A 13,843-nucleotide genomic window follows, 5' to 3' on the forward strand; every position below is an offset into this window, starting at 1 on the left:
TTGGCCTTCCTGAGCGTGGTGCATCTTTCACATTAAAATCTGCAGATCGAAATTTAGTAAACGAATTTTGACACTGCCGCAGTTTTAAAGCATCTTCGCCATATACATCAGATAACTTTTTATGAGCTTGCACAGCGTTTTTCCCTTTTCGGAAGTAATAAAACAAAATATGAGGAAAATGTTCTTTTTGATTTTCCATTTTGAAATGGACGGCAAAGAAACAATTGTTAACGAAATCGTGTACTTTCTTTTTGTAAAACAAGCTTGAACTGTGAGTTGTTAACCTACATAATGAATTTGCGGTTTAGAATGAAGTTAGTTACATTTGAAGACATGTATGTCCATCTATTGGAAAAAACGCAATTACTTTTTGGCCAACCCAATAGATCTCGGCAGCGCTTCACATCATGCAAAGACGTGGAGAAAGACAGAGAGCGACGCGTAATCGCGCTAACGATTTACGAACGAGCAATTATTTTCAGATTCATTTATTCAGCTACAAGTTCAGTTCCACAAAAATGAAATGAATTTTAAACAAAGTATCGCGTTGCAAAGAAAATAGTGCAAGACGTCTGCTATATATCCAAATCCCTCTTGCGAGAAACGCATCAGCGAATTTGTCAAATTGCGCGAATTCTGTTCGGCATTCGTTAGCTTTTTATCTTGCCGTTTACAAGCGAAGGGACGGGGTTGAATCATACTTTGGGGTTGGTCGGGGGAAAGGAAGCTCTGGCTCGAGGATTGCCGAGGAACAAGCGTGAATCCGGGAAAGGGGATTCGTGGTAATTCGCGTGTCTTTGCCTAATTGGATTACTGGAGAGATTCCGGTGTTTTGCTTATAAAGGCATACCGTGCATTCTCGGTCGGCCGAACGTTTCCGGTGCTCTTGTCGGGTCGCTCGATTTTTGTCGCGTCGCCTAGCCGTTTTGTGGCGCGCGAACAATTCTTATTATTAAATTGTATTTCGCGGTGAAATGGGAAACGCGATTGCAAACGACGGGATTGAAGATTGCATTTATTCAACTATTTGGCACGAACGACATTTCCATGCGTCTCTTCGAGCAGCGCGCAACAATTTCACGATCGACGCTGCGTCCGCGTCGTCGACTTGGAGTTGGAGATTTCTTTCTGTGACTAATTTCATTATATCGTGTTGGATTGCTTTAAATACATTCACCGGGGTGACAACAATAGCCGTGAAATATCTTACTCTTTTCCTTCTTTTCAAGATGGAATTACCTATCCCGGAGCTGCCTCGGTGCTAACATAAGAGACGTACAGTGGTAATGGCACCGTGACACAAAGAACATACAGGCGATTTTTATATAAAAGAAACCGTTCGTGAAAAATATTTGTATGCCCAGATTGAAATATCAATCTTCGAAATTTTTCTTAAGAAAGAAAATGTAATAATATTTTTATTAATCATTAAAATGATTCAAACAAAACAACCTATCTTTAATCATTAATTTAAACATAAAATGTAATCATTAGTGAGTTAACAAAAATAAAAAAATATGATCTATTAATCATCTATATTACGAAATATTTATTACATGCATATAAATTATCTACACCCTATAATCTATTATTATTATTTAGTAATAAATAATTCACATTGTTGTATCTACTTTACGTTTATATATTATTCACATAATTCACCAGAATTATCATATATTTAACAGAATTCAACATAATGCAACAGAATCAATATTTTATAATTTAAAAGCGTGATGGTTCTTCCTAAATTTCTAAGCTAAATATTTAAGACATATTTAAAAAATTATTTCCTACTATGCGATCATAATGTGCATTTATAACAGATATGTACCGCGCAGGTATCTACGTATTGCTGTGGAAGTCGTGAAAATGACTGCAAGCTGGCTAATAATGTGTCGTCTGGCTCGGCGGTAGTTTCGCGAGTTTTCTACTGTAACTGGAATTAACTTTGCACTAATGGCGGCTGCTCCGTTATGCGGTGGCTGCGGTAAATAAACTAATTGGAACGTCCAATTTTCGACTTTCACAACGAATTCTTATAATAAATGCAAATGCGCGGACTGAGACATGCGAAGTTTTACGTGTATGTGTGTTTGTATGCGTTGTCTAAAATAAGTTCTTTAATAATAAATAGCTGATCGATCGAATATGTATGCGCACTCTATAATGTCAAGTTGTGTAATAAGTAATTCAGCATTTTTCAGATAAAATCGAGATGATTTATTTAATTTAGCTTTTTAACAACAATTTTACTTGATATTTCTAATTTCTCTGACATTTCTTGAATTGTACATTGAGTATTTTAGATTACTGGTTTTATTTATGAAAATCTAGCTTTATCGAAAAATCCAAAATTATTTATTACACAGTCCGATGCTATAATAATACAATAATAGAAGATATAGATAATAATAATTTTTAGACAAGAAATAATAATGAAATTAGTTTTAGATCAATACTGTTAGAAAAGCAAATTAATTTTCAGATAATGAAATTTTAAATGCAAAGATTTGAAAGATTAAATAAAATTATATTTGAAATTAACATTTTTCATACTTATAATAAATATTATGGATTACAAAATTATTTATAGGTCTTTAACCCTTAAATATATTATATACCTAATTGACACTTAATAAATAAAAGAAATAAAAAAATATCAGTTACACGTTTTATATATTACTTAAAATAAAAGTTACATGATTTTTATACATATAAAATAAGATATTTGCTAATAAATGTAAACAAAAAAAAACAAAATGGAATAAATCAATTGATAGTAACCCTAAGAATCTCGATGTAATAAACATTTCTCCATTTTATTACTATTTGGCTAAATTACTGGATAATTATAAATCAAGATAATGCATAGAATTAACGACGCTAATTTTAAGGAAACCGTAGATGAAAAAGTGCTCCCTCAAAGTTTGCTGATGCATGTAGCCGTATGTGTGCAATGGGATAGCTATGCGGCTACGGTACATGAGATGCCCGAACACGGGAAGTTCCGTAGAATAAATCAGGGGCGTTGCCGTGTAGACGAGGAAAATCGGCGTGTAACAGCGGTGATGCATCCACGCGCTCGTACTGCAAATGTGTTCCGTGCACGTAATGCAGTAGGGAAACAAGAACTCTCTGCGCAGCCGTATATGCGCCGCAAAATGTAAAAAATCTTGCGCAAAATTCCGCAAAACCTTTCCGACATTGCCGTTATTTCAATCAAAAGTGACGCGAAATGTAAAATTTACATATCGAAAGAAGTTGAAAGGGTACTATTAATGTTATTAATATTTTTCAATATATAATATATAATGAGAATAAATATAAGAAATCATTGTTTAATTTCAGTTTTACTTCTGTAACAAAAAGATAATAAATAATAATGTGTAATTTTTAATTGCCAATGATGCATATTTGATTTTGACAAGTGGAATAAAATGGCAGTATCAACTTGATAATGCGATAATGCAGGTACAATAATGGTAATTTCGACTATAACAAGTTTCAATTAGAATGGCCGAGCTACAAATGACGATGAATCCTTTCAGTTATATTAACATGCAAATAACGGTTTACACAACTTAAAGCGATTTCGATATTGCATTGGTGCGCAATATTAGTTTGTTGTTATAATCCTCACGCATAAAATCGGATGCGATCTATATATATGTAATGATGCCATATAAAACAAATGAGACGGAAAGAAATCGTATTTTAATCTGTATCTCTCTCTCTCGTCCTCTTTTTCTCTCGAATTAAATCTTCGCAAAGAGTAAAGTTACAAGTGATCAAGAAAGAGAATGCCTAGTCTTAAAGCTTGTAGCTTAATACTGATGCCATTTAAAATTGAAAAGAAAATATTTATTAGTCATGTTACTTTTTAACAATTCAAAATAAATTTTATAATGTTAGTTTCGCAAAAATTCAAAATAAATTTCATAACATTAGTTAATACATTAGCAAGAAGTAATTTGTTTTTACGTAAATGTGTAACGTTTTATGCGTTCCCTCTGGAGACATAATTAAAGCAAAAGGAACTAAGAAATTCCAATGTGAGTATTCACCGAGTCGAAGAATAATTTCAGAGTTCACTCAAGCGGAGCTAGGCCAGTCGCCGATAATTAAAAGGCAACCACTATAACGTCCGCATTGACATTTGCTTCGACTACTGCGCCAGTCAGCAAAGGAGGGTTTCGATCTTTGAGAATTTCTCGCAAACGTCTCATCTTCTAATTACTCCTTTAAAATAGCCCACTGTGCGGTTGCTGTGACGTTTCGGTGCTGATTTCTAAACGTTGCAACTGGCCACGGTAGCAGTATTGAGCGCAAAATGTGATTTAATGATATATCTTAAAGCTTACAGACTTCAAAATTAAAAGGATACACCAAAATTAAAACTATACACCAAGTAAAAAGCATGTAGATCAAAGGTTTATCAAATATGCGAAATTATAAATTTATAATATAAAGAATTTTCGAAGTAATCGATCGAATCTTAAATTCATGTGCTTAAGAAACTTTACATAATTTACTGTAATTTTAAGAAGTAGAGCTTCGAGGAATTTATTGATCATGCGCAGCTTTTGTCGTTAAGATAAAATTTCGTTATTTATTAATAATTATTCCATTATTCAATGTTACTTGTTTAATAAACAGATTAAATATTATCCGATATCATCAACTACAATACATTAAGCTGTATTGTATTAAATTATGGAATATGAGATTTGATTGATGTCAAATTTGAAAGTATTATAATAATGTATTATTCATCACTATACTAAACAACATGTAACTTTCTATTTCTCAGATGATGTATGTAATACTTAAAAAAATTGTATAAGTGATGTAATATTCTTGTTAAATTAAAAATCTCGAGCAATTGCAGTACACGTGCGCTGTTTTCATAATTGTGTACATAATTATGCACGACAAAACCTGCACAATAAGATGAGCTTGCTTGAATCTTCTACAACATATTCAAAACTAGTTACATATTTGTTCCACAAAATTATAACTTTTAATAGATTTTCTTTTTCAATAGAATTTTATTTTCAGCTTAGTTGTCAAATTATTGCAAACCGCCACTTTTGATAACACATGTAACTTTATTTTTAGTGAAGATATAAAAGGATATAGACAGGACGTATAAACAGAAGCAATATCTAGAGAGCAAAAATATTTAAATAAAAAATATCACGAGGAGTATTAATGTTACTTAAAGAAGGAAAGAATATTGATTCTTTTCTTCCTAGCAGCTATATGAAACCTCGATAATTCGATGTTTCTTGTAGCTGCTATAAAGAGAATCAATATTTCTTTTTTATATGAAACGAGACTCTCTACTGCACTATATCTTTCTCAATTTTATAAAGATTTCTATACCAAGTTTAGACACAATATCGCACTCTTACGTTACTCGAGACAGCGACCGTATGGGGAATATGAGGCGCTCAGCACCGCGGACAAACAAAGAAGGCACATCTGAACAGAATGGATATATGTATTGTATGCATTAATGCACTGGCTGCACGAACCATGTCGATGGGGACGTAATCCAAGAACGGTCATGCTCATAAACAAGCCTTTGCGCGAGGGTGGCGAATGCGCGCGCTTTCAAAGGGCGCACCATTCACCTATCCTTGCGCCCTTTGACGCGATGATGGCCGGTATAACAAGGATTTGCAATGGTAACGACGCTGTTTCGCGGCTTGCAAAAGCGCACGAGAGTGCGTACTGTGCGCGATGTGCTCGTATTAATACTACGAACGAGAACGCGTTCGAATGTCTTTGCGTATACGAAGGAGATAAAAGAAAAATCGATCGGTCCAATAAGAATCTTCGGAGCTACGTCATATTGAATTTCCCTGAAGTCGATAAAATTTCTATGCAGTATGTGTAAGCATGAGTTCTGGAACAGTTTACATCCGTAAAGCGTCTTAAATATATTAGAAGAAATTGAAAAGTTTGCGGTAGAAAGGTCTCTTTACTTTGACTCTCGTGAATTTGTAATTACACCATCTTGGAAGATAGGAAGATTGAGAACAATGTCTATATAATGAAACAAGATACTTTTCGTTTAAATCACAATTTACGCTATTAATTAGTAAAACTTTATTTTTATACGTGTCCACTTAGTAAAATATAAGAATATTTTGTGTAATATTATTTTTAAAGTTTAAATAAACAGGAGTATTATGTTATTTATTTTATTCAAATTTATTTTGTTGTGAGCTCTGTATTTTTATTTTAACTTTCTGATAGTATAATAAAATATTTTTTGTAAACTACAGTTATTTTAAATCTTTTAATTGTTGATAATGTCTCATGTAATAAATACACACGCACACGCGCGCGTGTAATAAATGTAATAATTTATATATTTAGTTTATATATAAATACATGAATCTTATATTGTTATATAATAAATATATAATATTTTATGGATGTTTTATTCATATATATTACACTGTCCTATCAATCAAGCAGGGATGTGCTCGAAAATCGTTTATTATTCGGTAATATAATATCATAATATTCATATTGTTGCGCAGTAATAATATACGAGCAGGAAAGAACGAAATATTAAAATTTTAATATGCTCAAAATCTCCAAGTAAAACCCGCATCACTCACGTTTCTTCTCATATCTATCTTTTCTAATAACGCAATTTGATGTATATGCATTTTTCAAATATCTAATTTACGCGTATAATTCATGTAATGCATTGCCCGTTTAGTATTTTTCTAAAACTTTTTTTATAAAAATTTATCGAAAGCGTATCGCGGATTCCAAGGAGCAAACCGCGTATCGATAATCGAGTGCACGCGCCACTTGCAAAGAGCAAGTTAAATGCGCCTCCCGATATAAAAGGATCAAGTGGACCTCTGGTAATTTAGAACAAAGATATTCGCAAAGTTTCCTTGACCTCGACTGTTTTTACCTCGGAGATATTCGAGAAAACTCAAAAGCGATCTGCCGCGCCACTTCAAATGGCTATTTGCAGCTTGCTTGACTCGCGCAAAAACTTTCCAGAGTGCGTTCCCAATTTGATCGGATATTTCCAACGTCACGATTCACTCGATAATGGATCGTACTTCTTTCCTGCATTATTTAAAAGACACGTACGTCCAAATGCTGCTCTCCGCAGAATCGCTCACTTTTTGGTAAAAACAATTGTTCAGCACGGCGCAACCGTGTCCTACTCACACTGATATGTTATATAATTCCAATTTTAACTGACTTACAAACCGTGTATATTTGCGTCTGTCACAAAAAGTATTGGAAGCTGTGTCAACTTAAGGGAAAGTTTCAAAGTACAAACCTAGAACGATAGCAGACTTCTAAAAGAATCATGACGTTTTACAACGGAAAACGATACCTCGAACTACTCTTATACACTTTTCCAAAGTAAGAAAAGCTTTTTACAAACGTCTACGATTTTATTTGTTCGCCGGTGATTAACGTCGCGACGAGTACGAGTGGGTATTTTTTAAGGGTATATTTCCTTTGCAAATAAAGTTATACTCACGAGATGCGAGTCCCTAGTGGTGAACGTGATCGGGTCCGAGGCTTTGGGCTCACGACAGTGGAAATCCATCTTGCCCCAAGCTGCGGCACCCGCAGCTCCGCTTCTGGCAGCTTCGATCAGCTCCATCTTGATTCCCTCCGCTGCAAACTCCACCTGCGGGATGGATAGACATAATCATGACATTTAATATAACGTACTACGTGAGATGCAATGAAGGGAAAAATTCAAGTTAGGTCTTCATGCATGTTTATATCTTATGAAAGACAAGTTGATGTTAAGACTTTTGGTTTTGATACAAAAAGAATAAACGTGTAAATGTATTATTTTATCTCTAACGTTTATGCATGGAGTCGATTTTTTATCTTAAATTTGGATTATCGTTTATATGCGTTTCGAGAGTGGCCGCGAGTATATTGCCGAATCTCGGCCTTCTGCAACGAGCTTTTTCCTTATCAGCAGCCATATAAACAGCTAGAGGCTCCGTGAAATGACACAGTTGTATGCATGTCACGCTCGTTCTCCAGCTACAACCATTCTCAAAAGGAAGACTCGGACAAGCAAGGCAACGACAGACTATCTATACAGGGTGTCCCGGGTTTTAACCGACAAACTGCGGGAGCATATTCTACTAGTGGAAATAAGAAAAAATTCTTATATCGAGTTTGCTTAGAAATGCTTTATTACAAAGTTATAAACCAATATTGAAAAGAAATATGAGACAAGTAACAACGGATTTTTTCACAAAAATAAAAATTATCTACGCAATGATTTAGTGACGCATTTCAAAATGTTGTCCTTGCACATCGATACAAGCTAGACATCGACGTAGTACAGAATTTGTTACGGTACGACATTCCTGACAATTTTGTTGCATCTCAGTAACTGAATTAGTAATTCGTTGCTTTAAATCTATCTGGTACTCTCCTGTTAGGAAATCTACGTTGATACTCTCGTACGGCAGCTCGTGCATTTCCCTCACAGAATCCGTACACGAAATGAATATCGGTGTATTCCTCATTTGAAAACACTTTTGGCATTCTGATAGTAATTGCTAGTTGACACGACGATTGAAATCTAACAGCTACTGTTGTGAAAGTAACAATCATACTGAATCGTTTCAACATAGTGAACATGAATACACGTGAATACACGTAACATAAACATCTTCGACCTTGCAAATTCTACACTATGTTCCGTTGTTACTTATCTCATATTTCTTTTCAATATTGGTTTATAATATTCATATTAATTAATCATTATGTATATATATACAGGGTGTCCCGGGTTTTAACCGACAAACTGCGGGAGCATATTCTACTAGTGGAAATAAGAAAAAATTCTTATATCGAGTTTGCTTAGAAATGCTTCATTACAAAGTTATAAACCAATATTGAAAAGAAATATGAGACAAGTAACAACGGATTTTTTCACAAAAATAAAAATTATCTACGCAATGATTTAGTGACGCATTTCAAAATGTTGTCCTTGCACATCGATACAAGCTAGACATCGACGTAGTACAGAATTTGTTACGGTACGACATTCCTGAAAATTTTGTTGCATCTCAGTAACTGAATTAGTAATTCGTTGCTTTAAATCTATCTGGTACTCTCCTGTTAGGAAATCTACGTTGATACTCTCGTACGGCAGCTCGTGCATTTCCGTCACAGAATCCGTACACGAAATGAATATCGGTGTATTCCTCATTTGAAAACACTTTTGGCATTCTGATAGTAATTGCTAGTTGACACGACGATTGAAATCTAACAGCTACTGTTGTGAAAGTAACAATCATACTGAATCGTTTCAACATAGTGAACATGAATACACGTGAATACACGTAACATAAACATCTTCGACCTTGCAAATTCTACACTATGTTCCGTTGTTACTTATCTCATATTTCTTTTCAATATTGGTTTATAATATTCATATTAATTAATCATTATGTATATATATACAGGGTGTCCCGGGTTTTAACCGACAAACTGCGGGAGCATATTCTACTAGTGGAAATAAGAAAAAATTCTTATGTCGAGTTTGCTTAGAAATGCTTTATTACAAAGTTATAAACCAATATTGAAAAGAAATATGAGACAAGTAACAACGGATTTTTTCACAAAAATAAAAATTATCTACGCAATGATTTAGTGACGCATTTCAAAATGTTGTCCTTGCACATCGATACAAGCTAGACATCGACGTAGTACAGAATTTGTTACGGTACGACATTCCTGAAAATTTTGTTGCATCTCAGTAACTGAATTAGTAATTCGTTGCTTTAAATCTATCTGGTACTCTCCTGTTAGGAAATCTACGTTGATACTCTCGTACGGCAGCTCGTGCATTTCCGTCACAGAATCCGTACACGAAATGAATATCGGTGTATTCCTCATTTGAAAACACTTTTGGCATTCTGATAGTAATTGCTAGTTGACACGACGATTGAAATCTAACAGCTACTGTTGTGAAAGTAACAATCATACTGAATCGTTTCAACATAGTGAACATGAATACACGTGAATACACGTAACATAAACATCTTCGACCTTGCAAATTCTACACTATGTTCCGTTGTTACTTATCTCATATTTCTTTTCAATATTGGTTTATAACTTTGTAATAAAGCATTTCTAAGCAAACTCGATATAAGAATTTTTTCTTATTTCCACTGGTAGAATATGCTCCCGCAGTTTGTCGGTTAAAACCCGGGACACCCTGTATAAGCAATCTCGTGTTCGGTCATAAAGATTTTATTGACCGCCAACGGACAACGGCAAGCGTTTAGCGCATTGTCCGAGAAAGATATTCTGGTCCACGTCTGATCCAGAATCAAACTTGGATAATACAAATATACTGTACGTATTACATCGGATATCTTTATGAACCAATAGAATTTCAGATAAAAGAAAAAAAAGAAATATCCAGTCAAGAAGTCCAGGTCTCAGGAAATTTTCACATTGATACGAAAAAGCTATATGTATAATTAAACGAAATGGAAGTTGAGTAATTGAAGTGCTTGTAACAACTTGTAATAACAACAGTCACCGCTGTACGTCACTACAAGTTGACTCGCAATTGAGATAAAGTTTTAATTAAAATTCAGCGAATTAAGTAGTTAAACATCGAAGGACCGCACGTGGACAACTTCCGGCGAGCGGAACCGAGCGGAAACGGAATTCCGAGTAATCTGCATATCGCGAGCGCGTGCACGCTCGTAAATAAAACTCGTAGGAATAATTCCGCCGGACGATCTGCATCGCAGTTGCTTAAGCCGCAAACATTCAGCAAATTACGGTCGCTATTAACCTTTCGCCTTGGCGGCGCGCTTCATTGTGACGAGCTTTATCGCTTCATTCGCGTTTCTTCGTCGCCACCCACGGCGCGTTACTTCGACTTTACTTCTCGGCGGAACTCCCCCTCGAGTAAGTTGTCGGCATGAATATTTCATTGCGTCGTCGTCGCGATGACCACGTCGGCACTCTGTTGGCCGGGCATTTTTATCGGGATCCACGGAAAGTTCGCCGCGTTATCGATAGAAATAATTATACAGGACTTTCTCGCAGGGCGCGCAGAGTAATCGCACCAGTTCGTTTTAGTAATTTTACTGCACTGTTTAGGGATGTGTGCCATTTATTTACAGAAACTACAAGACGTCGAATTACCCCGGCTGCTGTTCCTGGCAAATCTAGTACGAGGTTTCAATTAGCGTGGATGAAATTTAAATGCTGCAGTAGTTCATTAAACAAATAACATTATGCATCTACTAGAGAGAAAATTCTCCATGTAAAATATTCTGATTCTTTCGTGTACATTTCAGTAATACTTTATAAAAAATTTTTAGTTTCCCCTTACTAAATATTTTCTTGTTAATAGATAAATATTATTAATATGATTTCCAACTTTTAACATTAAACATGATATTTACATGCATAATGAATTCCGAAGTTACATATCCGCTTTGCAAAAGTTTGCGTTTTCTTTGCGTACAAAGTTAAACTCGTATAAAAATTTCGTTACGTTGTAAATGCACCGTACATGCTTTCATATGTAACAGTCATATTTTTTAATTAAATTTATTACAGTATGCAATGTTTAATCAACATATGTGCTCTCGAAAGGATTGGCTGATTACGTTCTCGCTGCTGATATATCTCTTGTCAAAGGTTTATCGACACACATCGCAATTTCCCATCGGCAAATCGATCGGTGCAATTTTGGTATCGGAGTAATTGTCCTGCCGATACGGGCCATTCAACCAAAAACAGCACAAAAAAGGCAATTTAATAATTGCAACGTACAGTGACGCCGTTTGTCCTTCAGCATAATTATCGCACTTTATCACACGGTGCACAAAAATCGCGATTTCTGATAAGAGCAAATGAAAAGAGCTTACATTTAATCAATCAGCTTTTAGATTAGTTCTTGACATAAAATAAAACGGCTGAGATTATTTAATTCGCTTTCATGAAGTATATCAAAAGGACAGGACTCTGTGCGAAATATGATAAAACCAGAACGGCAAAGCCAAATTTTAACGACCAGAGATTTCGTGGAGAAGCTGTGCTCAATTTTTCATCCCGTTTCACGCTATTTTCTTATCAAATATTGATACTATCAGGATTTTGCTCGCAATCCTCGCAAAAATCTGGTATTAATGAAGGTAATAACTTTTATCGGGCTCTATGCAATTTTGATAGTAGTTTTTGATAGTAGCTAAGCTTATTTGCAGGGTAAGGATGGAAAAGTTACTAGAAAGTATAAATAAATCATGTTATCGACCCAACCTTTCTCAGACATCCGACAAAGTTGTTGATCCCCTTGGCGCCCTGCAAGGACCTCGCATCAGCGCCTCCACCGACAAGAAGTCGGTCACTTGCCAAATGTACGAACGATCCTGCGGTGTGCCCATGTTCAGCATAAATTCCGTCGACAAGGGCGGAGAGCTGCAACAGAAAGAGTAGTATTTTAAAAATTTTGTCTCAAGGGAGAAAGAGAGAGAGAGAAAGAGTTAATGATATTTTTAATCTTCTTCTTAATGTATTTAAAATTCTTCACACATGCTCGAGTTTAAATAAGCGCTGATGTTTTAATGCAATCTCGATCGCTATAGTCGAATTATTTATGTAAAAAATTAAAATCGTACAATTTGGAAATGTTACGGTTAAATAACTCGTTAGTAACAATCGTTCACAATGCTGTACAAATGTGAGTTGTAAGATGATAATAAAATAACAAAAAATAGCAATATAAAAATAAATTAGAAATTTAAATAAATTTCGCACACGCATAAATATGGATCTTCCTATAACACTCGTTTGTCGGTTTCGCAACTATCCAAAAGCCGGTAAATTACAAGGGTCGTTGTGTCTTGCTTCTGGAAAGAGTTACCGGTATTAAAGTCGGTAACGTTTCCGTTGTCGAAGGAAGGCGGTTAAAGTTTCCAGAGCGATCATGCGGGCATGCCGTAAAGTTTAGCATTTAGACAAGCGCCGTTCTTGAGGAGCGCTCCATTACGACTTTCGCAATGGCGTCGATAGTCGTTATCTCCCGGTTATTCTCTTCCTTTTTCGTCTGCCGCTCTAACCGACAGAAAGGTAGACCCGGAGGAGCGAACAGGGTAAAGTGTTAGGTAAGATGTTACGTCCTCTTGCCGTACCTCTCGGAGGTACATCTAACTGAGAGGAAGGTACTATCCTCTCTTATTACCCTTCATCTTCGCCACCAGGGCCGCCGTAGTGAAGGCGCGAGATTTTTAATGACAGACTCGAAACTTTCAATTGAAGAATGAGAAAAACTTCCAGTTAACCGTCATGTGAGAAAATCAAACGTTTAATATTTCATGTTAAGAGAATTACATTTAACACATTTACTATTAAATATATAAATATTGAATAAATCAAGGAATGTTGTAATGGCGAATTTCCATTTTCAGAAATCAATTAGTTTATTTGTATTCAATATTTATGAAACTAGTTTGCCATAATTGATAGCACTTGTAATGTAAATTACTAAAATACACATTTACAATTATTTGTTTCATTTAATATTAATTTAAATAAATTGAATTTAAATAATTTAAATTTAAACAAGATTCGATAATACAAAATTTAGGAATCTTTGTTTTATCTAATTTGAAAATTCTTAAATGTTAGTTTAATTAGAAAAAAATTCTGAAATAATACTAGAAAAGAGAGAGATTTAAGTATTAATATAAGATTTATATAAAATATTAATACAGATATAGATTTAAAATGATTTAGAAAAAACAGGCTTTTAATTAATTTAGTTCCGAAAGTACGATGTAGAACG

General features: G+C 34.8%; 1 protein-coding gene across 8 annotated transcripts in view; it reads right to left on the reverse strand.

The window, feature by feature from the left end:
* The window catches only part of LOC105284454 (neurexin-1), a 262,747-nt gene that overhangs the window by 80,151 nt on the left and 168,753 nt on the right, over window positions 1-13,843 (reverse strand). For all 8 annotated transcript variants that reach the window (XM_026975018.1, XM_026975012.1, XM_026975015.1 and 5 more), the window contains 2 exons: window positions 12,319-12,477; window positions 7,532-7,684 (listed from right to left, as the gene is read on the reverse strand). In XM_026975018.1, coding sequence (XP_026830819.1) covers window positions 7,532-7,684; window positions 12,319-12,477 — 312 coding nt within the window. The remainder of the gene's footprint in view (window positions 1-7,531; window positions 7,685-12,318; window positions 12,478-13,843) is intronic.

The sequence above is a fragment of the Ooceraea biroi genome, chromosome 14, assembly GCF_003672135.1.
Source record: "Ooceraea biroi isolate clonal line C1 chromosome 14, Obir_v5.4, whole genome shotgun sequence".
Classification (NCBI taxonomy): Eukaryota; Metazoa; Arthropoda; class Insecta; order Hymenoptera; family Formicidae; genus Ooceraea; species Ooceraea biroi.